At 36.6% G+C, this 25,217-nt stretch overlaps 2 protein-coding genes across 4 annotated transcripts in view; one reads left to right on the top strand and one right to left on the bottom strand.

The window, feature by feature from the left end:
• The window catches only part of LOC107671157 (proline-rich transmembrane protein 4-like), an 8,640-nt gene extending 6,621 nt beyond the window's left edge, over positions 1–2,019 (top strand). The window contains exon 5 of the mRNA XM_016464020.1: positions 1–2,019. Coding sequence (XP_016319506.1) covers positions 1–1,263 — 1,263 coding nt within the window. The 3' untranslated portion in view covers positions 1,264–2,019.
• A 532-nt stretch (positions 2,020–2,551) lies between these two features.
• On the bottom strand, positions 2,552–25,195 carry LOC107671158 (inosine-5'-monophosphate dehydrogenase 1a-like). Of its 3 annotated transcripts, none has more exons than XM_016464022.1 (16): positions 24,930–25,195; positions 18,762–18,860; positions 17,086–17,134; positions 14,024–14,125; positions 13,876–13,935; positions 13,458–13,664; positions 12,701–12,788; positions 12,419–12,618; positions 8,891–8,981; positions 8,623–8,718; positions 8,062–8,205; positions 7,802–7,946; positions 6,729–6,872; positions 5,503–5,586; positions 5,198–5,214; positions 2,552–3,935 (listed from the first exon to the last, which is right to left on the bottom strand). In XM_016464022.1, the coding sequence occupies exons 1-16, from the start codon at positions 25,166–25,168 to the stop codon at positions 3,841–3,843; spliced, it is 1,860 nt and encodes a 619-aa protein (XP_016319508.1). In that variant the 5' UTR covers positions 25,169–25,195; the 3' UTR covers positions 2,552–3,840. The 3 variants fall into 3 exon arrangements, with proteins under 3 accessions (XP_016319508.1, XP_016319509.1, XP_016319507.1); XM_016464023.1 differs by lacking the exon at positions 24,930–25,195 and adding an exon at positions 19,396–19,621 and having other exon boundaries at positions 2,557–3,935; positions 13,861–13,935; XM_016464021.1 differs by having other exon boundaries at positions 2,560–3,935; positions 13,861–13,935.
• Positions 25,196–25,217: the final 22 nt, after the last annotated feature.

The following is a 25,217-nucleotide window of genomic DNA, read 5'->3' as shown; positions in this document are numbered from 1 at the left end:
CTCTTTCCCACCCTGAAAATTGTGCCTCTATTACCACCAGCAGCCTTTGTGTTGATGTCCTCTCTCTTGTCATTCACGTACCTGCTTCTTTACTGCTGTGCCCGTGCCGATGTCAAGCACATTTACCGGCTAAACGATAGCTCTCCTGAGCGGCCATCATGCCATGCTAGCAGGTGTCCATTCACAGAGGCACGGATGTGGGAAAGGGCAGCCAGGACAGGGGTATTCTCTGCCCTGTTTCTGCTAGCATGTGGCAGTCTACGACTTTACGCCATGCTCCATGCAGGAGGGCTGACCGGTGGAGTCATGGTTGGCCTGATGCCCTGGCCTTGGTGGGGCTTTCAGCTCAGCTGCCGAGTGTGTGAAACAGGAGTATGTCTCACACTCGCTCTTGTAATCACTCACCCCCTTCTCTGTTGCGGAGTGCCCCTTTCCAAACCAGGAGGCTGCAGCTGGCTCTTCAAAAAGAGACCCACAGAAGGCGCCATGTTGGCCAAACCCACCATCCTCTCGAGTCGGTGTGGCTGGTCACTACGGCCCGCCGAGAAGCTGGGGTTGTGTGAGGGAATAGTACTGCGGGAAAGCGAAAGCGTGCCGCTCTACACCTTGGTGGAACTTCCGCACAGCGAATCAGACGGTTTGGACCTCCACTATCCAGCCAGCCCTCAGCACGAGTCTTGCACACAGCTCTCCCAAACCACAAAGAAGAGCAAAGTATCCCATGCGTCATCCTTTGCAAGCTTCGACGCCGACTCCACGGCAGATCTGCGGCCCCCTTCGCCAATCGACCTGCGACGAAGCATCGACGAGGCCTTGAACAGTGAGGCTCTGTTCCAGCATAGCCTGTTCGGCTCCTCCAGGCTCTCTCTCAGCACACGCGGACCCCCGGACGGACAACCCTGTCGGGGAAACTCCACCGAACCCAGCCTATACCGCACTGCCTCCTGTGGGGATGTGGACCCCGCTACAGTCCCCAGCCGACCTAGGCAATGGAGCACTGTATCTGGGAGACCAGCTCACGTCTCGGTCAATTGCAGTGGGTTAAACTCAACACAACAGTCCCAGAACAGCCTACATAGGGGCTCTCAGTCCGGGCAGCAACTCCACAGACGGTACATGGCCTTGGGCTCTACGTCCACCAGAGAGAGTGTGGATGTGGAGACAACTTCTCATGTTGATGAGCTTGCCGTTCAGGCTGAATTCATCAACGTCTGCAGGCAAATAGATGCAATCAGTATCAGTAGTGATACAATCGACCTATAGGGGGAGAAATCTTTATTCAACTACATTTACATTTATTCATTTAGCAGATGCTACAGATTGTGCTTTAGAGGATGTGCTGTACTTACCTGCAGAATTAACATTTTCCAGTTTAACGTTTAACCCAGGGGTGTCGAGGTGTGCTCTTGGAGGTCCACCTTCCTGCATAGTTTAGTTTAGACATACCTGCTTGTTTCAGGTGTGTTTAATTTAGGCTAGACCTAAACTCTGCTGGAAGGGTGACCCTCCAGAAGCAGGAGTGGACACCCCTGATTTAACCGAACACCTTTAAGTAATTTCAACCCTAACAACTCCAATTTACAGAACTTGTCTTGATATAAATGTGGAGAGGAATTTGCTGTTGATGCACTCTGCTTGAATGGAAATAAATGTTTTATTTTAGAAGCAGGCATGACATGGACAAAACGGCAACTTACAGCCTTTAAGTGACTGAAGTTCTCTATCAACGGTGAGAAATTCTCTGAAATCCACTTCTCATATTTGACAAATCTGGTTGAACATGCTTGGTTTGATCAAAATACTTTAAAAAATAATCTAATGTACATGAGGCTTGTGTACCTTTTAGCAATAAAGCTAGCACTTATGAACATGTTTTATGATGAGATGTATTTTGGTTTTGCTTACTGCACAGATAACCTAAACACTCATTGACAACATTACAACTGTATAGAAACACATTCTCTAGAACCAATTTGCATTTTATTTCAGCACTATCATTGGTGTTAACCCACTTATCTGTGGCAGCCCTGCCACTTAACAGTTTGTTCTGGACTGAGACCTAGATGTTTATACTTATGGGAAAGGATGTATTTAGCAAAAGGCTGCATGAAGATAACCATGCAAACCATGCTAATGAGCTGTTGTGTGAATACAACACTTGGCATTTAAGTACATCTTTTTTTTTAAACTGTTTAACTGTTTTTTAAATTACATTTAGTGCTTCATTCAAATCTATTCTATCATGTACCCATAATCCCTCACAGCCATTCTGCTACACAAATACTGCCCTCTGTTGGCCATGGATATGTAATAATATGACAGCTTGTGCATTTGTCATCTTTATTAGTGCAGGTCTGTGTGACTGACAGCAGGAGCTCATAGCAAAAACTTTAAGATTGTCTCACTCTTGGCTTCTCTTTTTTTTTCTTCAAATGTTTGAGATGTGCATTTCCTCTCTGTGACTAGTAAATGGTCCCAATATTTCTATGCTTTTACATGACAATGTAAACCTCTGAATTGCATTGCTCATTATGCTACTGTGTTTAGAAAGAGATACATTAACATTTAAAAGATTTAAGCAAAGTATAGAGTAGACAGAAACTGATACTACAGGAAAAAATTAAGAAACACCGTCTATAAAACTCTTTCTTTATTCTATAAACTGTATTATATTCAGAATGACAACACAAGTCTTTGCAAACTACCAAATGGTGCCCAAGTTGAAAGTGTCACTTTTACAGCAAATGCTTTTGACTGTCCTTCATTTCTGACCTTTTTTATCCTGTAAAATGTTTGATATATACATAAATGCTTCTAAGTTAAATGATGCAAGTGTGTGAAACTGTTAAATAAACAAAAGAAATGAGCATGTCTGTGTACATTATTGGCTAGTGTAAGGAGAGTAACAGTACTGAATACCTGACTTTAAGGCTTATACTCAATCTGGTCCATAAAATAACATAATTCTAGTTCTCTCTGGATAATCTGAAAAGCATTGTGACACAAGCAGTCTGCAAACTTGCCCTATTGGAAAAAAAACAAATGCATTTTTTAGATTACATTAAAATTTAACTGGTAACACTCTAATGGCAAATGTGTTTCCTCATATACCACAATGGTCACAAAAAAGTATTATTGCTATTAAAATAACAGACAATGCGAATTAGAATGAACCAGCAAGACATACCCCACATATCAGAAATGTTCATAGACACACTCTCTCTTATATACACACACACACGTAGCATCCTCATATTTCAGATGATGCAGTACATTCATAGGATTTTGAAAATAATCTCTCTAGTACCTAGTCTAATTTCTTACAGGGAAGCCCAAACAAAATAAAAATCAAAACAATAAAGTCCACAGTACATTCAGTACTGTTGCTGGCTTTTATTACAATAAGACAGGTTTTTTTTTTTTTTAATTTTTAATGTTTTATCTATATTTAATGTGTATTTCTATAATAAAAATACATATGTGATATTTCTTATTATATAATTAGCACCCCACAAACAATTTAATTCTTATTCTCAGTGATTAAAAGATTAAACAAATTTTTTTTTTTAAATGATTGCACGGCCATCAAATATGTAAATGACCACTGATCAAATGAAGAAGCAGCAGCACTATGGTGCGCTTTTTCATAGCGTCGGTTTCCATGGTGACTCGTCGATCTGTTGAGAAAGTCTTGTGTGTTAACCGTGAATATACTTAAGTAAGCAAGGTTTGGGTTAATCAACCAAGAGTTCAGGGTATATGTGACGGTAAGTTAACCTTGCTTTCTGAAATACACCCCATGAAAAAGGATCAAGGGGTTGAGGATAGCAGAAATCACTTTTAGCGGCTGTGTTTAGTGACGGCTGGTGACGGGACATTGGGTCTGGCTCTTGTGTGCCCCCTGCTGCCCTGTTCAATATAACCGCTTCTCGTAACTGTCGAGATCAGAAAAGCAACACAACCTTAATAAATCCACACACTGATTAGTCCAAATTTAAAAAAAAACAAATTTACAAACATGTCAAATCAACTCAATGAAATCACTCCATTAGAGGAACAGTTCGCCCAAAAATGAATATAAAAAAGCAGCATTGAAGTATCATAACAGTGCCCTTCAGCAAGGAACAGACTAAAATTTAAGACATTATTCAGTCTTAAATATAATTTTTGCTTCCAAATATTGAACTTGCTTATTGTCATTGGTTATGAGACGCATGAGAAATAATGGCCTTAGATGTCAAATCTAGTGTCATATTTGAATAACGACTTAAATTCCAGTCTGTTCTTTACACAAAGATATCATATGAAATATAGTGCACAAGTCATATGGATTATTTTTATGATGCACTACCATTCAAAAGTTTGGGGTCAGTGAGATATCTTATTTATTTATTTATATGAAAGATAATTCTATAAAATTCTATATAATTCTATAAAATTCTATTTCAAATAAATGCTGTTCTTTTGAACTTTCTAATCATCGAAGAATCCTGAAAACATTTATCAAAGTTTTCATAAAAATGTTAAGCAGCACAACCTTTTTTAGCATTAATAATAAGAAATTTTCCTTAAACAGCAAATCAGCATATTATAATGATTTCTGAAGGATCATGTGAGTAATGGCTGCTGAAAATTCAATTTTGCTTCACAGGAATAAATTACATTTTTAAAAAATATTTAAATAGAAAGCTGTTATTTTAAATTTTAATAATATTTCATATCATTTCACATAAGTGAGCATAAGAGACTTCTTAAAATAAAATTAAAAACCCTACTGAGCCCATCTTTTGAACATTAATGTACTTTCATGGTCTTTTTCTGTCCTTTTTGAAGGCTGACAGCCTCTAGTCACCATTTGCATGCGAAGTATGGAAATAAAAAAGGCTCTGAAATTTTCAGGTGGATAAATGACGACAGAATTGTCATTTTTGGGTAAACTATCCTTTTAAAAGTGGGAGTGGGTTTCTTTCAAGATAATTTCCCTGTCAAAGACAAGCCTCTGAGAGTGTTACGAGTACACAACCACAGCAGGACACTGGGATAGTGGACACTAGGTTTGTCTACATGATACGACAGTAAGAGGAAACTAAAATAGTCTCAATGCCCACTAAAGAGCCCAGATCGTACCGCTGTTACACAATTCCCTCCACCAAAACTTAACACTATTATAAGAGACATGAGACGCTATTATACTTACATGGCACAACAGAATATCTATGATGACAGCATAAGAGAAAGGAAGAGAAGACAGTTTCACATGTAAACTCTACTTTTCCATGACAATGTACGAAGGGATGGACTGAGGGTCTCTGAGAGGAACTTCAAACAAAAAAAAAAACAGAGAGGGGATTGCTAAACTTTTAGTTTGATGTGAACCACAAGAATTCTAAATGACGTGAAATGTGTTCACAGCTTTTTTTTTTTAGGGTATGTGGTGTGAGGAAAGAAACACACACATGGTAGGTCAGGTGGGTGGGGCTAAATGAGTGGGCGGATACTTACGAATGCAGTCCATGAACTCCACCCTCAACCTGAGCAGACATGGTCCTCTTCTCAAACTTCAGCTCTCCAGAGTACATCATCGATCTATATGTAACACAGGTGAGACTTACACAGATGTAGGTAAAAACAGACTACATTCTTTTTCGTGTTTATGTTTTATTTTAGGAAGTTTTATTATTTTATATAGTCAATAGCTTTTGGTTTACATTACAGCTTGATAAATGCAGACTTGACAGCTTATTCCATGGATGGAAGCAATGAAGACACATTGAGAATGAATTAAATTCCATTTATTTCTGATGTTTGAAAGAAAATAATGTAGAAGCATTAGTACAACTGTGAACCATGATTCACTACTAGCTACTGCTGCTAGTCGATTGTTGGTGATATTTATAATTTAAATAAAAGAGGATACTCTTTTCTAAAGAGAATTACTGTACAAAAAATTGTTTAGTGAAAAATACGTATAATATTTTTTGTTAATTTTTTCCAGAAGAAAAAACTGCCGGCCAAAATTTTGGATAATTAATTGGAATTTAATTATTATTCCAATTACATTTTTTTCATAATAAAAAAAGACTTTAATGTTTTTGAAAGAAGTCTCTTACACTCACCAAGAGTAAAAACATTAATATTGTGAAATATTATCAAATTAAACTATGAATTATAGAAATTAATATTATAAAGTAATATTATAAAATTAAATTCTATAAATTGAATTATACAAAAATTATATAAAACATTTTTTTTAATTAATAAATAATTCTGTTTCGATATATTTTGAAATGTAGTTTATTCCTGTGATGGCAAAGCTCAATTTTATTGGTGCTCAATTATTAACAATGGCTCTTATTACAGTCAATGTTGCGGAATAAATTACATTTTTAAATATATTAAATAGAAAACATTCTATTTCAGAACAATTTTAAACTGTAATAATATTTCACAATATTACTGTACTTTTATCAAATAAATACAGCCTTGTTGAAAAACCCAAACTTTTAACCAGTAGTGTATATCTGATAAAAGTTTGGTCCAGAAAAGAAAGACTTTAGTTAAACGGCTGCTAGTGTATTCCTAAAGGGACTAGAATACAGCATATACTAGCATAGAGATGGGCTTAAAGCTAATAAACATGAATTAAAAGAAACAAACCTGCAATTTTGATCTCATGAGGTCTTTTGTCAAGCTTTCCAGATGTCTATAAGGGAAAATGACACGCTTACCGCAGAATGGACAAGCTCTTTGCACCGATATCCTGACAGCCATGTTGAATTCCAGCGATGAGGTATGGAACAAATTTGTGTATTGAGCCTTTGTCCTGAACTGAGCCAGAGACTCCCTGAGCCACCTTCACTTTATCACCTTCACTGGAAAACACAAACATATACACACACAACCCATTATGTCCCGCATACAATACAAAAAAGTTAAATATAACAGATCATATATATCTTATTGGGGTGTTTCTTCAACTACAAGCACCATATGACTTTTACTTACAATTGTTACGTCACTAAACTTTTAAAAAACTTTTTCTGTTATATGAAGGTTATAATAATGTCATGCTTTTATTATTTATTTTCACTTTCAAAATGCCATTTATGTATGTATTTAATTGTTTCGGACCTTGGCTTATAAAAGTATGAAATACGAATTGTTACCATATACTGAAAGCTCAACTATAATATTTAGTTTTATATATATATATATATATATCATAGTCATAATATTTAGCTTACAATTTATAATATTTATAATTTAAAATATGAATTTCCACTGTAAACTACAGGATGACTGTCAAAACTATTATAAACTATTCTAATATTTATTGCGTAAAAAATATTAAATTAATTTTTCAAAAATCACACATCAGTTTTGGTATCATTTCCATCATAAACCGTTTTTAAATAAGTTACCAAGGAAACAACACTGTCAGTGAAGAGCATACACGAGATGAAATATGACATGTAATGTGTGAAGAAAATAAGGAAAATTCTAAGTAATTGTTTGTATTTAGGATAATTAAACTGCTAGCAATTAAATTTGTCTTAGCAAGACAAAGGTTAACAGTTTATTTCCATCCCTCATTTCCACCAGAGGATGCTGTTATCATCATTTGAGAAGATGTGCTGGAAATGACACTATGGAGAAAATGTTCATGACTGAAAAAATATCAAAATGTAAAAAAATTCTCCTGTGCACAAAGCCGAAACAAACAGTATTCATAATTAAAGAAACACCCACTGTCATCTTTATCCATGTACACATTCAGACATCTGAGTCTAAGACTGTTTACCTAAAGTAACGTTTCTGACTGCTGCTGCTTTTCTCCATGGCGTCCAAAGAGCCCATGCCACGGTACTTCTTCAGTCGTACGCCGTCTGAGAAAAAATACTCACCGGGCGCTTCTGTGGTTGCCGCTAACAATGACCCCATCATTACTGAAACAAAACAGGCAGAAGGGAAGGGCATGGTCTGACATGGACATGTAGGCAAACAAATTCCAGCTATTAATAACAATGATCGTTCAGGCAAATCACCCGGAAAAACACACACCTGTGGATGCTCCCAGAGCAAGGGCTTTGACAACGTGCCCAACCGTCTGGATGCCACCGTCTGCAATGACCGGAACCCCAAAACGCCGGGCATATTCAGCCACCTTATACACAGACGTGCCCTGCGGTCTCCCACGTGCCATCACTATATGATAAACACACACGTACGCATATTTACATCGCTATATATAATTAATCTAATTAACGTTCTGAAAAATAAAATAATAGTTATCCCCAAAATACTAACTCTAAAATAAAACGTTTGCCATTTTTAGACATGAATATTCCCTTAAAGTATGTCTAAATATACACGTTTACATTGCTATAAAAGTGGGTAATTCTTATTTTTATAAAATAAAATAAAATAAAGACTAATCCCAAATCCTAACCCTAACCCTAAAATAAAACTTTTGCCATTTTCAGAAGTAAATCAGAAGTAATAAATGCACCAGTTTTACTTTAAAGTGTGTCCTCCTCATAAAGTTATTTCACATTTAGCTAACTTCTGGGAACTTTCCACGGCAAGTTTGTCTTCCAAAGTCAGTCAGAAACTCACACATACCTTCTTGTGTGATGCAGATGGATCCACAGCCCATGCCCACTCGTAAAGCATCAACACCGGCATCTATAAGATTCTTTGCTTGAGCAGCAGTCACCACTGTATACAAGAGAAAGAATAAAACACAAAGAATATGCTATTACTTGATTTAACTTTGGAAAACTACAATTGCAGGTCTATGCATCTTAAATATGTCTAATATCACTCTACTCAAGCTATCCTCAGTTTATACAGAAAAGTGAGAACCGCACAAAAGGGAAAAAAGCCTCACCGTTTCCTCCCACCACTTGTAGTTCTGGGTATTTCTGTTTGATGTAGTTGATCATACTGATCTGAAACACTGAGTTCCCCTGAGAAGAGTCCTGAGACAGAATAACAGAAAAACCATCACATATGTAGGGTTAAGAGCTAAAAGGATCAACATTGTGTGTATACTGTGATTTTGGCCCCAATTTTGCAGTCTGAGACCAACTCTTTGAAAATGTTCAAAGACTTCTTTTGTCAGAACTTTATGCGATATTATTTGAGCACAAGGAATGAACAGTTGATGCAGTTCTATTCTGCAGTAGAATTTAGTTTCTACCCTGCCCTAATCCACCCTCTAATTCATTTCCTAGTGAAAGTAAAGATACTGTCACATCTTAAATCAAACACACCTGAACCAGCTAATCAAGTTCTTTGGTAAGAACATAAATCAATTCTGTCTCAAAACTGTCGTTTGCAAGCAATGACATCATTCTTTGTTCAAAGTAGTCAATATAGTCAATAAAACAACCTATACATTTATTTGACCGACACAGATTCTAAACATCAGATTCTAAACCTCACTTTACTCAGTACAAAGTATACAAACTCCAAAGCTGTATAAGCAGATTAGATGGTACACTACCTTTCAAAAGTTATGGGGTCAGTGAGATTTTATTTTATTTTTTTAAAGAAATTGATACTTTTATTCAGCAAGACTGCATTCAATTGATCAACAGAGAGTCCAGACATTTATTATGTTACAAAACATTGTAAATGCTCTTCTTTTGAGCTTTCTATTTATCAAAGAATCCCCCCCCAAATTTTTTTTTAATCCATCACGGTAAAATATTTAGCAGCACAAACTTTTCTCAGCATTGACAATAATAAGAAATATTTATTGACCAGCAAATCAGCATATTAGAATAACAGAGAATGGAGAATGATGAAAATTCAGCTTTGCATCACAGGAATAAATTGTATTTTAAAATATAATAAAATAGAAAATGGATATTTTAAATTGCAATATTACTTCATAGTTTTACTGTTTTTACTGTATTTTTGATCAAATAAATGCATCCTTGGTCACGCCCTAGAGCCTGACATCATATACTGTTTGTCATACAATAATTTTTTGCAGGATTATTTTGCATACCAGCCTTCAGAATTTAATTGCAACCCTTCCCTCAAATACCTGCCAATATTTTCCAAGTAAAATCAAACATCTTGATTTTCTGGTTCACACTTTAAGAGTGTTCTACACTTGCTTCGTTATAGGTCTCTGAGCAGTTCACAAACATTTTGGCTTACTAACAAACTCTCCAAACCTGGCCATCATATAGCAAACTAAATCTCAATCTGAGAATTAGTCAGAACCAGTGTAAATTTTGATTTAGTCTTAGTCTTTATCTTAAGACGAAAATGCTTAATAGTCTTAGTCACATTTTAGTCATTTGAGTCTTTCCTTGTTTTAGTCTAGTTTTAGTCATTACTTTTAGTCAAACTGCAGTTACCAACATTTATTTTGGTAGCTATTTTATATGTAGTTGTGACGAGAGGGGCGGGGCCGAGAGCCGTGGGAACGGAGTGAGGCCGGTGGAGTAAATGCTAATGCACGACACCTGCGCCACTCACCGGTCTCGAGTCCCACGGAGGAGCTCCGAAAGGATAAAAGGAGGAGTGACGACAGTGTTGGACGAGAGAGGACCAGGCCTGAATTTTATTTTGTGTTCTGGTTGTGTTTGTGTTCAGCCCTCGCGGATGACTGTCGCGCTATTTTGTGTTTATTTTATTATTAAAGTTTTCTTTGAACGTTCGCCGGTTCCCGCCTCCTTCGAACCGGCGAACATTTAAAGAAAACTTGAATAAAATAAGCAAACACAAAATTAAAGTAAAGCGGCAGCCCCTCGCGGACAACTGCCGCACACCAAACACAAAATAAAATCCAGGCCTGGTCCTCTCTCCTCCAACTATTTAACATCTTTTGTTGGTTAACATTAATGACACGGATAGGTACTTAATTAGGAATGCTGTCCCTTTAAGACGGAAGGCATGCATGTAGTACTGACACACGTTCAGTTTTCATCCACCTGTTTACGTTCACTTAATCCATAACCGACTGTATTTACATGAGATACTGTACATGATAGACATTTGGACTGCTGTGTGTGTATTTGAGCACTGATAACTTATATTTCGTCATAGTTTTTATCATCATCAGATATTAGTTTTAGCTCTTCAACGTCTCGTCTTAGTCACAGAAAAAATGTTTGTTAACGAATATTTTTCGTCGTCGTCTTCATTGACGAAATGAACACTGGTCAGAATATGGTTTACTCATAACATACATTGTGAGTGTAATTCAAACTACCTTTGGCCCAATACAGTTTACCACTGAAAATCTCAAGCATGAAAACATGCTAATTCTGCGTTCCCGACTACCCGACACATGGAACAAAGAAATAAAATGGAAACGCTATTTTTAGCTTTGCAGGTGTTTGACTGTAAACAAAGTCTCCATTGCATGTGCTCTGCAGGTGTATGATTATGGTCATTTACCATGTTTGACACATTTGTCTCTGCTTGCTAAACAGGTTTGTTGCTAAAGGATTTCTTTTGGATGCATTTTTTGCTTAAAGGAATGGCTCACCCAAAAATGAAGTTTTGCTAGAAATGCACTCACCCTCAGGCCATCCAAGATGTAGATGAGTTTGTTTCCTCATCAGAACAGATTTGGAGATATTTAGCATTACATCACTTGCTCACCAATGGATCCTCTGCAGTGAATGGGTGCCGTCAGAATAAGAGTCCAAACAGCTGATAAAAATATCACAATAATCCACATGACTCCAGTCCATCAATTAATGTCTTGTGAAGTGAAAAGCTGCATGTAAACATCACAGTAATCCACACCACTCCAGTCCATCAATTAATGTCTTGTGAAGTGAAAAGCTGCATGTTTGTAAGATACAAATTAATCATTAAAGACGTTTTTAACTTCAAACCATAGCTTCCAGGACTCAAAGGAATGCTAGTTCTCTATTAATAATATTGCTTTCTCCAGTGAAAAAGTCAAAAAGCTGTTTGGACTCTCATTCTGACGGCACCCATTCACTGCAGAGGATCCATTGGTGAGCAAGTGATGTAATGCTAAATTTCTCCAAATCTGTTCCAATGAAGAAACAAACAAATTTTTTGGGTGAGCCGTTCTTTTAAAAGTGAATGTTTCTCATTAACTGTTTACATCTATCCTTTGCATCACGGCATTTTGGACTCTCATTCTGACGGCACCCATTCACTGCAGAGGATCCATTGGTGAGCAAGTGATGTAATGCTAAATTTCTCCAAATCTGTTCCGATGAAGAAACAAACAAATTTTTTGGGTGAGCCGTTCTTTTAAAAGTTAATGTTTCTCATTAACTGTTTACATCTATCCTTTGCATCACGGCATAACAAATTATGAAAGCAGCAAAAGCGATGCAAAAATCTTGATCTCCAGAAAGAGGGCTGAGTATCATTAAAATTTAAATGTCACCCTATTCCTCTTAGGACCCACCAGAACTATCACGTCCACTCCGGCCTGCATGAGCAGGTCTAGCCGGTACTTGTCGTCCTCCCGGGTGCCGATGGCAGCGCCACACAGCAGCTGTTTACGAGAGTCTTTGGAGGCTAGAGGATAGTCTCTGTTCTTCTTCAAATCGGTACGAGCTATTATAGCTACAAGCTCATCGCTGTCATTCACTATAGGCAGTTTACCTGAGAGAGAAAAACAGGAATGTGATCTGCAAGCTTGTGCTAAACATCACAACATAAACAAGACTGAAGTTGATGCTCCTACCTTTTTTACTGCGCTGTAAGATGTCATTCGCCTCTTTTAATGTTACACCTGCTGGAGCAACCACTAAATCTTCTCGTTTTGTCATTGCCTGGAGGATTTGAGATATTTCAGAAACTATCATTCATGCATATTAGTAGTATTCAGGACTATTATGAGTGTTTAAAGACAAAACAAACTCAGAATAATTTATTTTCTTAATAAATGTAACTTAATAAATGTTTTATTGTGAATGATTCATCAGTGATTAATGTTATTTTAAATTCTACAATATTCAAAATAAATTTTGATTTTCTTATACACTACTGTTTAAATGTTTGGGGCCAAAATGTTTTTGAAAGCCCCATATGCTCACCATGGTTGCATTTATTTGATCAAAACTGCAGTAAAAACAGTAATATTGTGAAATATTATTACAATTGAAGATAACTATTTCCTATTTTAACATGAAATGTAAAAAAGTATAAAATGTAATTTATTCCTGTGATGCAAAGCTGAATTTTCAGCATCCATTAGTCCAGTCTTCAGTGTCACATGATCCTTCAGAAATCATTCTAATATGCTGATTTGCTGCTCAAGAATAATTTATTATTATTATCAATGTTGAACACAGTTGTGCTGCTGAAGATTCAGTTTCACTCAAAATGCCACTTTATGGAAGTTAAATGAATACTTAGATTGTGAAACGTCACTTAAATTGGAATCAAATTTTAAGTTATTAAAGAGTTTATTTAGAATTTAGAAGTTTGGCATCACAAACCTCTTCCAGCGGCCTGTCGTAATCTTTCTCTGACAGGAAGTCGATGTCTCGTGACGTAACGATGCCCACCAGCTTGCTTCCCATCTTGCCGGTTTCTGTGACAGGGATGCCGGAGAAACCGTGCCGCACCTTTGCTTCAAACACATCGCCGACCGTGTGCCGTGGACTCATCACTACAGGGTCCGTAATGAAGCCCTGCTCAAATTTCTGCCAATATGATAGACACACAAAACATTTTAATAACTGATAATTATCATTACATCTTAAACCCAAAAATCAGATAACACACTATTATCATAATATGTGTATCTACAATATACCAGATTTACAAAATACAAGTTTTATATTTGTTTTTTTTTATTTTATTTTTGTTTTTGTTTTATTCATCTATCATATGACTGACCTTGACTTTCCGGACCTCATTGGCCTGGAACTCAGGTGTGCAATTGTGATGAATAATTCCTATTCCACCCATGAGCTATGGGACATACCAGTGGATGAAATGGAAAAGCAGTTACGATTTAGTACAAGTGCTGATATATAATGTTTCTGTGAGTGTTACTTACAGCCATAGCGATGGCCATGGAGGACTCTGTGACTGTGTCCATGGGAGATGAAATGAGTGACGTCTTCAGGGTTATCTTCCGGGTCAGGGCAGATGTCAAATCCTGTGACAACACGTGACCGTTACAAAAAATCACAAAGGGATAAAATGTCTATGTAAACAGACATGTTCAACTAAGCAAAGCTAATTTATGATTGGTCAATTTAGGAACGCCACATACTGTAAGTCTGCTACTTAGGTGTATGTAAAAATTACCTTTTGTGTTTCATGGAGAACAAAAAAATCATACAGGTTTGGAACAGCACAAGGGTGAGAAAATTTTTGGCGAATGATTTCTTTAAAGAAAACATTTACAGTACAGGGAACTCAGAGCAGTCTAGTTATTGTTTAAATAATTATTCTTATTGTTAAATAAAACAGAAACTATTAAGAAATGTTAATTGAAATAAAGCTGAAGTCAAATAAAATATAAATATCAGATGACAAATTTAACCTTAAAAATGAAAATTTAATTAAATAAAATAATAAATACTATAATTATATAGGACTCCTTACATTGATCAAAAGTGACAGTAAAGACATTTATATTGTTACAAAATATCCTATTTTAAATTTATTTCTAATTATGGTTTTCTTTGAATTTTTTATTAGGGATGCTCATTTCAGTTAATTTTCCCAACCGACAACCACCGCTCGTTATCTGAACATTAGCCTAACCATTAACTGATAAGACTAGAATATTAAATTAGTTTTAAATAAATAATAGAATGGACGAGTGTCTGTGACCCATTAAAAATACAAAAATATATATTATATTTATTTTAACATGTGCAAACAGCAGGATACAGAACAACAGAGCAACAACAGAACCTGAATTCACACATAGTCAAATTATCACGTACCTGCAGCGCTTCTGAGAACAAAGAAAAACAGAATAATATAATATAAATAAAAAGAATAAAATAATTGTATGCGCTCTGAAGAACCGCATGTTTTTTCGTCAGACATAAAAATACATTGCAGGCCTACCTCTGTGCACAACTTGTATAGTTTTTATTTTTTAATAAACAGGTATTTTTTCATTAAACACAGGTTTCTGCAGCGTTGAGCATTGTAGCCAATCACAGACATGTCTGTTAATTTCATGAATGTAATGGCCAATCAGAGGTGTTGAAGTTAGAATCCACTCACTGCTCATTAAGCAGCAGTTTTGTTCAGTGTTTCTGAGTTGTGCATGCTCGCGAATTCTCTCATTAGAACAAACTAAATATAAACACGATGTAAATAAGAGATTTAGTTGTGCAGTAGTGTACAGCTTCACTGAATATAACGGAACTTTGTGAGATCGCGAAAAACTGAGATGAGTGACAGCTTTTTAATGATTAATATGCGCGCTTTTTTGGCTATAACCCATTCAGAATTTAAAGGGGTCATATGATGCGATTTCAAGTTTTGCTTTCTCTTTGGAGTGTTACAAGCTGTTCGTGAATAGATAAGATCCCTAAAGTTGCAAAGACTAAAGTCTCAAACCCATATTCTTTATAAAAGTTAAGACTCGTCCACACCCTCCTAAAACGCCTCGTTTAAACACGCCCCCACATGTCCACGTCACGATGTGGGAATATTTGCATAACACCGCCCAAATGTTCATGCAAAGAAAGATTTTTAACCTTAAACCGCATAAACACATTTCATTACACCAAATACACAACATAATGTTCTTTTTAGCAACAACGTCATATGACCCCTTTAAATACATTCACTCACGGATTCACTCTCTGATAACCATTTATCCAATATTGCCTTTTGCCATTGTGCTGCCTTTATTACTTCAGTTAAGTGAAAGTGGAGCAGGTGCTTGTGCAGCGAAACATGTCTGTAGGCACGTGTGGTTGCACATATCAACACGCCCCTGTGAGTTAACAAATATGTTTAGAATATTTTTATTTAACAGCAAACTTTAAAAAAAAAACTTTTAAACCGTTTAACTGATAGTATTAATCGGTTAACGGTTAAACGGTTAATACTGTATGAGCATCCCTACTTTCTATCCAAAGCAACTAAATGAAATTAAATAATTTGAAGTACTAAAATAACTAAAACTGAAATAAAAAAATGAAATGATTAAATAAAGCTAAATAGAAATATGTAAAAAAAAAAAATTACAAAAGCACTATAGACATGTCTTATTTTTCTTCTCCCTCTATAACACCTGTGTCCCTTCATTAACTGCAGCTCAGCGTAATCTCAGAAGTGCTCAAAGAAAACACAGTGTTGTGTACATGCATTTACATCAGCAGAAAGCTAACCTGCCCAACTGGAAAAAAAACAAAACATTTTAAACAAACTCATAGACTATCCTAAATCAAACATTTTTGAGTTTTTCAACAAAATAAGTTGAAATACTACCTATTAAAGGTGGGGTAAGTGTCAAAAACACTTTAGAAAACTGATTCGGGCCGAGTAGCAAAACAAACTTGTAGCCAATCAATCAATCAATGCCTGGGTTGCGTACGTATGTGTGGGGCGGAGCTATCAAAACAGGGGCAAGACCCTTTTGGGGTAGGGGCGTGTTTGTTTTGGTGATTTCAAATGTCAACATTGGCTACCAGAAATCGCTTACCCCACCTTTAAGTGTAACTGATTCCCTGTTTTACTAAATGATTGGTTTATAATCTATCCCAGGATAGTAAAATTCACTCAATTTTTTATTAAAAATGTGTTTAAAGTTGGGACTGATATTTGTGTCGGCCTGGTCTCTTTCTCTGTCTCTCTCTCTCACACACACACCTGAGCTTCAATGCTTGTGACAACATGCCCAGCACACCAGGGACTGTGTGGACGCTAGCACAGCCATGTTAACCTCTCATCCACACAAACACTGTCCTCTGCAGATCTTTCACCTCACTGATAGTTAAAGAGCTCCTTTTCCATCAACTTAGCATCTGAGTTGACTCATGTGATCAAAAATTATCCTGTGCACTAAATTGTTTGCTAATACAAGAGCTTTTGAGGCCTGTTCCACCCATTTGTTGATAACCTCTGATAAATGTTGGTACTTACCACTTCATCGGATGTGAAGTCAATGAAGCCAGGCAGTATCAGGAAATCACTGAATGAGGAAGGACAGATGGCAGAGTTAGGCAACAATGACCTTTAGATCAGCAATTTATGAATCAGAACATTATCAGAATTACAAAATGCTTAAACACACTCTCAAATCTGTGTCACAAACACTCTAAAACAAACATAAAACAAACTAAGGTTGATCCAGAATTGTGGGTATTATTATGGCTAGTTTATGCAAACATGACAGCAATGTATGTGACTGCTGAACACGACCATCTGAAAGTTTAGGGTGAGTACGTTTTTATTTATTTTTTTAAAGAAATTAACTTCAGCAAGGTCACTGATCAAAAGTGACAGTAAAGACATTTATAATGTTACAAAAGATGTTTTATTTCAGATGAATGCTGTTCTTTTGAATTTTCTATTCATCAAAGAATCCTGAAAAAAAATGTATCATGTTTCCACAAAAATATTAAGCAGCACAACTGTTGTCAACATTGATAATTATTAGGATCATTTGACACTGAAAACTGGAGTAATGGCTGCTGAAAATTTAGGATTGCATCACAGGAATAAATTACAACTTAAAATATATTTCAACAGAATACAGTTACTTTAAATTGTAATAATATTTCTGTTTTTACTGCATTTTTTATCAAATAAATGCAGCCTTGGTGAGCATAGAAGACATCTTTCAAAAACATTAAAAAATATTACCGGCCTCAGACTTTTGAACGGTAGTGTAAGTTGACTAATTACTGTGATCCAGTGTATGAGTAAATGAATATGTGTGTTTGCATGTAGCACAAATTGTACACTTGCACTCGTACAGTATGCCTCTGGTCCTGTCAAGAGGAGACATATAATCTACTTAACATGTGGTGTACTGAGACATCCTGTTAATGTTCTTAACCGTGTCACCAATGTCACACGCACACATGTGACTTCAGTTAAAAGCACTGTTATTGTCTCTAGTAGAAAGTTTTAAATGACATCCCTCACTTTAAAGCATGATAATGTTTTGATACAGGAAAATTGGGACCGGATTTGTCTGTCTCAGGAGGATGTGTGAGAAGGCACTGTTCAGTGTCCCGCCCCGTGTGGCCTAATGCTCATAAAACCTCCATTAGACCAGATTAAACACTCCAGCCAGCATGACAAAAATAAACGCAGAGACCACTGCTCTGCTAACAAGTTTTCATAAGGCTGGGAAAGCCTAAACATGTTCATATTCACACACAAACACAAGCTCATTTGATGCATTGATGCAAAACATACTGTATAAAAAGAACCAATGTTCATAAATGATACTAAAGCCTATGTTAAGCAAGCTGGATCAGGAATAAGAAAGAAAACAGGGACAAAAAGGACCACACATGCACTCTGGTTTTGCATTGTCCCATAAGCATGGGCTGCATGTGCTGGGACTGAGCACTTGAGCTCCCCGTTGCTATGGAGATGCACAGAGGGTTGCCATGGAGTTGAGAGCCATTTCATGACAGATGTCCAGAAAGATGCCTACCTAGAGTGCATGTGTGTGTGTGCCAGGGTGAAGCTACACATGATAGGACCTGCGCTGACACTGTGCTGTCCATATCAGTCTAAGTGTCTGATTACAAGGCAGGGCATCTAAAAAAGGTTTTTGCATCGTTTTTGCATCCTCGACTTACTTGTATGTGAGACCATCACCGATGGCAAAGAGCTGCTGGGCAGTGCGCCCATCCTCTGGAACGTACCCAGTTCCCCCACTGATAAGGTAATCAGCCATGCTATAACCATGCAAACATGCAAAAGAATTTGTAACACATGCACATGAAACTTGGTTTCAACTTTAACCATCCACAGACAAAATGTACTGTATGACTGTATTGTTGTGCATACAAACAATGTTCTACCTGTAAACTAACACAACAACTTTAAAACACTTTTTGGAGAGGGATGTATATATATATATAAAATTAACTAAAATATTTTTTTTATTAATAATTAAAATAATTAAATAAAATGAACGACTCTCTCTCTTTCTCTCTCTCTCTCTCTATAGATATACTATATTATATTATATTCTTTACGCACTGGATAAAAGCGTTTGCTAAATACATAGCCTATATAAATAGAGGAAAAATGCCTGACTGATAGTTAAGCAAGATACATGTCAAAAATACAAATAAATTCAAAATGAGAAGAATTTAAAACTACAGTTTTCTATGCAGATAACTTACTGTTCATTCTTATAGATCCAGAAACATTACGTTTTTATACGCGCGGTAGACGACAACTAAGAACAAATAGGAATCCACTTACAGGTTCGAGTTACTTTCTCTTTCGGAGCAGTGTTATGAGCACACTTCCTTCTGCTGAATATTCACCCCTCATGTACAGTATCTCACATGATGATGGCTGTATTAAAGTGCATTAGAGATCAGTGCGAGGAACAGCGGTCTCTCATCCCGAACCGCAGCGTTCTGAGGAGGCTAAAGCTGCTCATGATGGAGGGTCTCATGGTGAGACTCGCAGCAGTGTGTCCAGAGACCGTCAACCGCGTTTACTGAAGTCACATGATAACCCGCTCAGTTTAGCGTTTGGAAAAGGAACCGGAAAAGTTGAGCTAAACACTCCCCAAACCTGTTTTTGCGAGTCAGTAATTCATTTTTTATTTAATATCTCAGAATTTACTTATGCCACCCCAGGTAGCCAGCGCAATCGGGCCAATTGCGGTAAGTGCTGGTCTGATTTTGGCTGAGATATGGGCATGCATACCCGGACCAGTTTAGGTTGAGTGCTGGGGGTGGGTCTCCGTTTACAATGTAGTAAATAGTATGTAGCAGTGACATTTAAACTTAAACATAATATCTTGTTATTTCTTAGTGTATTTTTTATCTTAATCCTGATAGGCTTTTTGTGCTGCTAATTGCCAGAAGACCAGAAGAACTTCCCTTGTGAAAAAAAAGTATACTTTATTGTATTTGTAATATATTATCTGTTTTAATAGTACATTGCAAATATACTAACAAAAAATTTACTATCTTTAAATATATAAAAAGTATATTAGATTAAAGTGTGACAAACATGCAAAAAAATAAGAAATCAGGAAGGGGGCCAACACTTTTTCACACCACTGTAATTGTTTCTCTTTTAAAGAGTCGTGTTATTACAGGAATGATAAAGAACACTGCTCACTGAAAAAAAAAAATGCAATTGCTACCCTGGTGAGTAAACATTTGATAATCTAACATATAATATCATTTTAATAAACCGTTCGACACATATAACATCAAAGTAATGTTTATTTATAATGAAGCTATAATTGTGAGTTCGCTTTTGCCCCATTGTACTGTTTTTTTTTTTTTTTCTTTTTTTTTTTTCAATGAAATGAGCAAAGAAATGCAAGTACTGGCAGTGCATCAGATGGAGAGATTGAAAAGTTCATCAAAAGATGGCTGCTGCTCACTTTGGACAGAGATGGGGGAAGAAAAGAGCGGCCCGGATGCAAGCAAATTCTTCCAAAGGTATGTTCCAAATGTTAACATTTACCAGAGTTACCATTCATGTTATCAGTCTGAGATTGTCTGAATAACCATACGTGTCATTGTCTATTCCCCTTTTTGTATCTCGTTCTGTCAGTCTGTGCCTCTTTTAGAGTACGCTTACTTGAGGAAGGGGGGGCACATATGGATGTTATGGGGTCGGTGGGGATGCCATGAAAACAAATGGTGTAAAGGCCAAACCCTTAATCTTTGTAAAGGTGACATTACTGGCCCGAGTTTGGGTACTGAAACTGAGCCGGCATTGGGCCACTCGTTGGTGTGATTGTGGCCCAATGCCGGTGGTGTTGGCCCAGTTTCAGTACCCAGACTTGGGCCAGTACCGGCTAAGTGTTTCAATTCTTGTCGGCGTGATTGTGGCCCAATGCTGGCAGTTTTGGCAGCCGGACTCGGGCCAGTTTATTTGGGCCAAATCTGGGGCATCATTCATCCCATGTCCATGCCGAGTCTGGCAACCGAGTTATTTCATCTGGCCGGCCGGATCTGGGCCATTATCGTGCCAAACCGTTTTGGCTACCTGAGACTTTTATCTTAAAGCGATTTTTGGATTACACCGCATAAAATGTTCGTACTACCTGACAGATATCATTGAAACCGGTATCTTGAGAAACTGAACTAGACTCTGACAGAAGCGAAGTCCGATTCGTAAACAAGTCGTTCTTTTGATACAATCTCTTTGATGATTCGATCGAACCGATGCACAAGTCTAAAAATATGCTCACGAATCAAACTGGATATCCGAGCGTTTCTCGAGACTCTCATTGAACAGAGTAGGTCTCTTTTGAACATTTCCAATTCGTAATAAAGCTAAAGGCAGATTATAATTATATTACATAATATAATAATTATAAAGCTAAATAATTATTACGCTTGGCTGGATATATAGCCTACACTATTCATTGATTGTTTCATTGATTCAATGAACCTGTTATTTGAAGTGAAACTTGTGCTGCCTTTTAATTTATTTTGTTAAAGGATGCAATATTTTTTGTTGAGATGTAATAGTTTATTGTATTACTATTTTGATTTTATCTCAAATTGAATTGATCTTATTTTGGTAATTGTCATTCCTATATGTAGGGCAGGCTACTATATTAAGCCTGTATTTTGCATTTATTTGTTTGTTTGTTTATTTACCCCAAATAAAAAAGAACAAACAAATTCTAATAATAATATTATATAATATATTATTATATAATAAAAATATTTTATCTAAATGCCAGTTTGTTTTATGCCAGATCTTCAGGTAGCCTAGTTATGTTTTCTGAGTATAAAAATTTAAATGTCAATGCACTTATCATACAAAATAATTTAATTCCATGTGTGTTGTATTTTTGTATTTAACAACTTAAATTGGTTTGTATCATTCATTGTAAATTGCAAAATCATTCATTGATTAATGAATTTTCGATTACAACATGGGATTTGTAATACATTTTGCACTAGAATAGCAGTGCATTTAACATTCTATCACTTCATTCAACATTTAAAGCCTTGTTTAACATATAGGCAGCTTCTAACACCCAGATGACTCTAAGTGGTTATGCCATCAGCTGAATCTATTCCTGATAGACATTTAATCTTGCCCTCTCAACATACACAGACGTGCTGTTCTTTCCTAGTGGGATTTATACTCTAAACTGCAGATTAGACCTAAAGAGTGCTCTATCAATGTAATCCTTCGTTAAAGTTCTCTTCTCATCTGTCGAGAGAGCCGACTCTAATGGGAAAGAGAAAAGATGTGGTGGAAAAATGACAAAGTCCCTCTAGATTTTATTTGTTTTACAGCAACGTTTCACATCGGAGCTTCATGACACAGTAAGCAGAGCTTATTTCAGATATGTAAGGAGCTTTGAAGAGCATGCAGGCACACTACAGATTGATGGGCCATGTCTTACATTCTCAGAGTCACATGGTCCTTGAGCTAAGCTGAAGAGCTGCAGTTCTGAGGCAGCTATATACTAGCTAACCTCTGAGGGCAAAAGTGTCAACCGCAGAGGTGGGGGAGACCCTTGCTTGACCCTTAGAGAAGCACCTGTGTCACAGGTGTCGGTGTCAAAGCTGGGTTGAGGTAATAAGCTGTGATGGCAGATCCAGCTGAAAGCTCATGGGGTTTCTGAAAATGTGTCTTGTATCCTGAGAGTCAAAACAACATCACAGGTTGTTGCTGTGGACATTTACATTGTACATTTACATTTACAACTGTTATTTAGGAATGAGATCGATGCTTATACAGTGGACCCAAAAAGTATTTGGACATCTATGCACGAATGTCACCATATTAGGTAACAAAATATCAAACCAATGGCATTTATTTTAAATAATGATAGCACAAACATACTTTTGATAGGTTTTAAATGCTAGCACAATAAATATACCGTAAAAAGACAGAATTTGAGAGGTACTGACTTCATATGTCCACTAAAACTGAGACGAGATTTAGCATTTATCTATGCAATGGTTCTCAAGCTAAGAAGCTGGAACGACTGTTTGAAAAGTTATTATATGTAGCAAAAACACTTTATCATAACTAACATCAGTCATTTAATTAATTGTTTTGAATTCATTCATTTAATGTTGTTCAATGATGATTAAATGCTTAAATAAAATGCTTATTTGTTATTATATCATTATGCTGATTCTGTATTTACAGCTGATCTACAATACATTACTGTCTTCACTTGTTTTGACTGGACAAACAGAGGTCAACACAGACAAAACAGAGCCACCCCTCCTTCTCTCCCACTCATACACAGCTGTTATTTTTCTATTATTCCATCTACTTTTTCAACACAACACAAATAAAATATAAAGAAAACATACAAACACAAAAGGGGACCAAAATCAACATGAGTTATTACCAAAACAATATTAATTATTAATGGGTTTGTACAAATAAATATAGAAATGAATGAATGAATAAATAAATAAATATACAGTATGCTTATATTTTTTGTCAATATTTGTATCAGTTTTTATCATTACTGCCTGCATTAAACAAATTGTGACAAATGAATGACAAAAATATAAACATTCTGTATATTCATGTGTATATATATATATATATATATATATATATATATTGACATGAATATACAGAATGTTTATATTTTTTGTTATTATGGCTGCCATTATATATAATGGGCATAGACATTATGTATATTTGTGTGTTTAAATTTGATCAAGTATGACATACAATAATGTCTTAGAATGGTTAAATCAGATTTTTGAGAAAAAGTATCCTAGACCTTCTCATTCCTTCATTCATAAAGGATTAGTTCACTTCCAGAATAAAATTTTCTCAATATTTTGATTTTTTTTGCGCCCTCAGATTCCAGATATTCAAATAGTTGTATCTCAGCCAAATATTCGAACAAACCATACATCAATGGAAAGCTTATTTATTCAGCTTTCAGATGATGTATAAATCTCAATTTCGAAAAATTGACACTTAAGACTGGTTTTGTGGTCCAGGGTCACATATAGTGGACTTCAATGGGGATCAAAGGGTTGAAGGTCCGAATTTCAGTTTCAGTGCAGCTTCAAAGGGCTCCACACAATCCTAGCAAAGGAATAAAGGTCTTGTCTAGCGAAACGATTTGTCATTTTCTAAAAAAAAAAAAAAAAAAAATTTATATACTTTTAAACACAAATGCTCGTCTTGCACTAGCTCTGCGATGCGCGTCTACGACTTCACGCATTACGTAATCACGTTGGAAAGGCCACCCGCGGTTAGCTCTTCGTCTGTGTACTCCGGTTCAAAAAGGTAGGGTAGGGTGAAAAACTCCATCTCATTTTCTCCTCCAACTTCAAAATCGTCCGACATCGTTGTTATACCTTTTTTTTTGTAAAGGGCGTTTGGCTTTCTTTGCACATTCGCTTTGTAAACACTGGGTCCGTACTTCCGCCTACGTCCTTCCAACGTGACTACTTAATGTGTGAAGTCGAGCTAGTGCAAGACGAGCATTTGTGGTTAAAACGTACATAACATTTTATTTTTTTAGAAAATGACCGATCGTTTTGCTAGACAAGACCCTTATTCCTCGGCTGGGATCATGTTGAGCCCTTTGAAGCTGCATTGAAACTGCAATTTGGACCTTCAACCCATTGGTCCCCATTGAAGTCCACTACATGGAGAAAAACCCTGCAAATGTTTTCCTCAAAAACCTTAATTTCTTTTCGACTGAAGAAAGAAATCCATGTCTTGGATGACATGGGGGTGAGTAAATTATCAGGAAAGTTTTATTCTGGAAGTGAACTAATCCTTTAACTAGACCTACACTATGTTCTCACCTTTCTGGTTCATATCCTGCCTGTATCCGGGTGGCACTGTAGCGCTGGGCAGCTGTCTCGTGCCCGTGCCCATGCCCGTATAGTGTATTATGGGTAAACGGGCCATAAAAGTGATGATCTGAGTCTCGTAATGACATCTGTGGCCTGGCCGGCTCCATGTCCCCCACGATACGCCGGTAATCAATCTGGTAGCTGTCCCTATCCCCATCCACATAGCGGTCATACCCGTGCCCGTCCATATCAGTGAAATCCAGTGGGTCGTCCTCCACCCTTCCAAAAAACACCTGA

The sequence above is a fragment of the Sinocyclocheilus anshuiensis genome, unplaced genomic scaffold (genome assembly GCF_001515605.1).
Source record: "Sinocyclocheilus anshuiensis isolate Anshui unplaced genomic scaffold, SAMN03320099.WGS_v1.1 scaffold1141, whole genome shotgun sequence".
Taxonomy (NCBI): Eukaryota; Metazoa; Chordata; class Actinopteri; order Cypriniformes; family Cyprinidae; genus Sinocyclocheilus; species Sinocyclocheilus anshuiensis.
The sequence above is the reverse complement of the archived record's forward strand: the minus strand, read 5'-3'. Positions and strand labels throughout refer to the sequence as shown.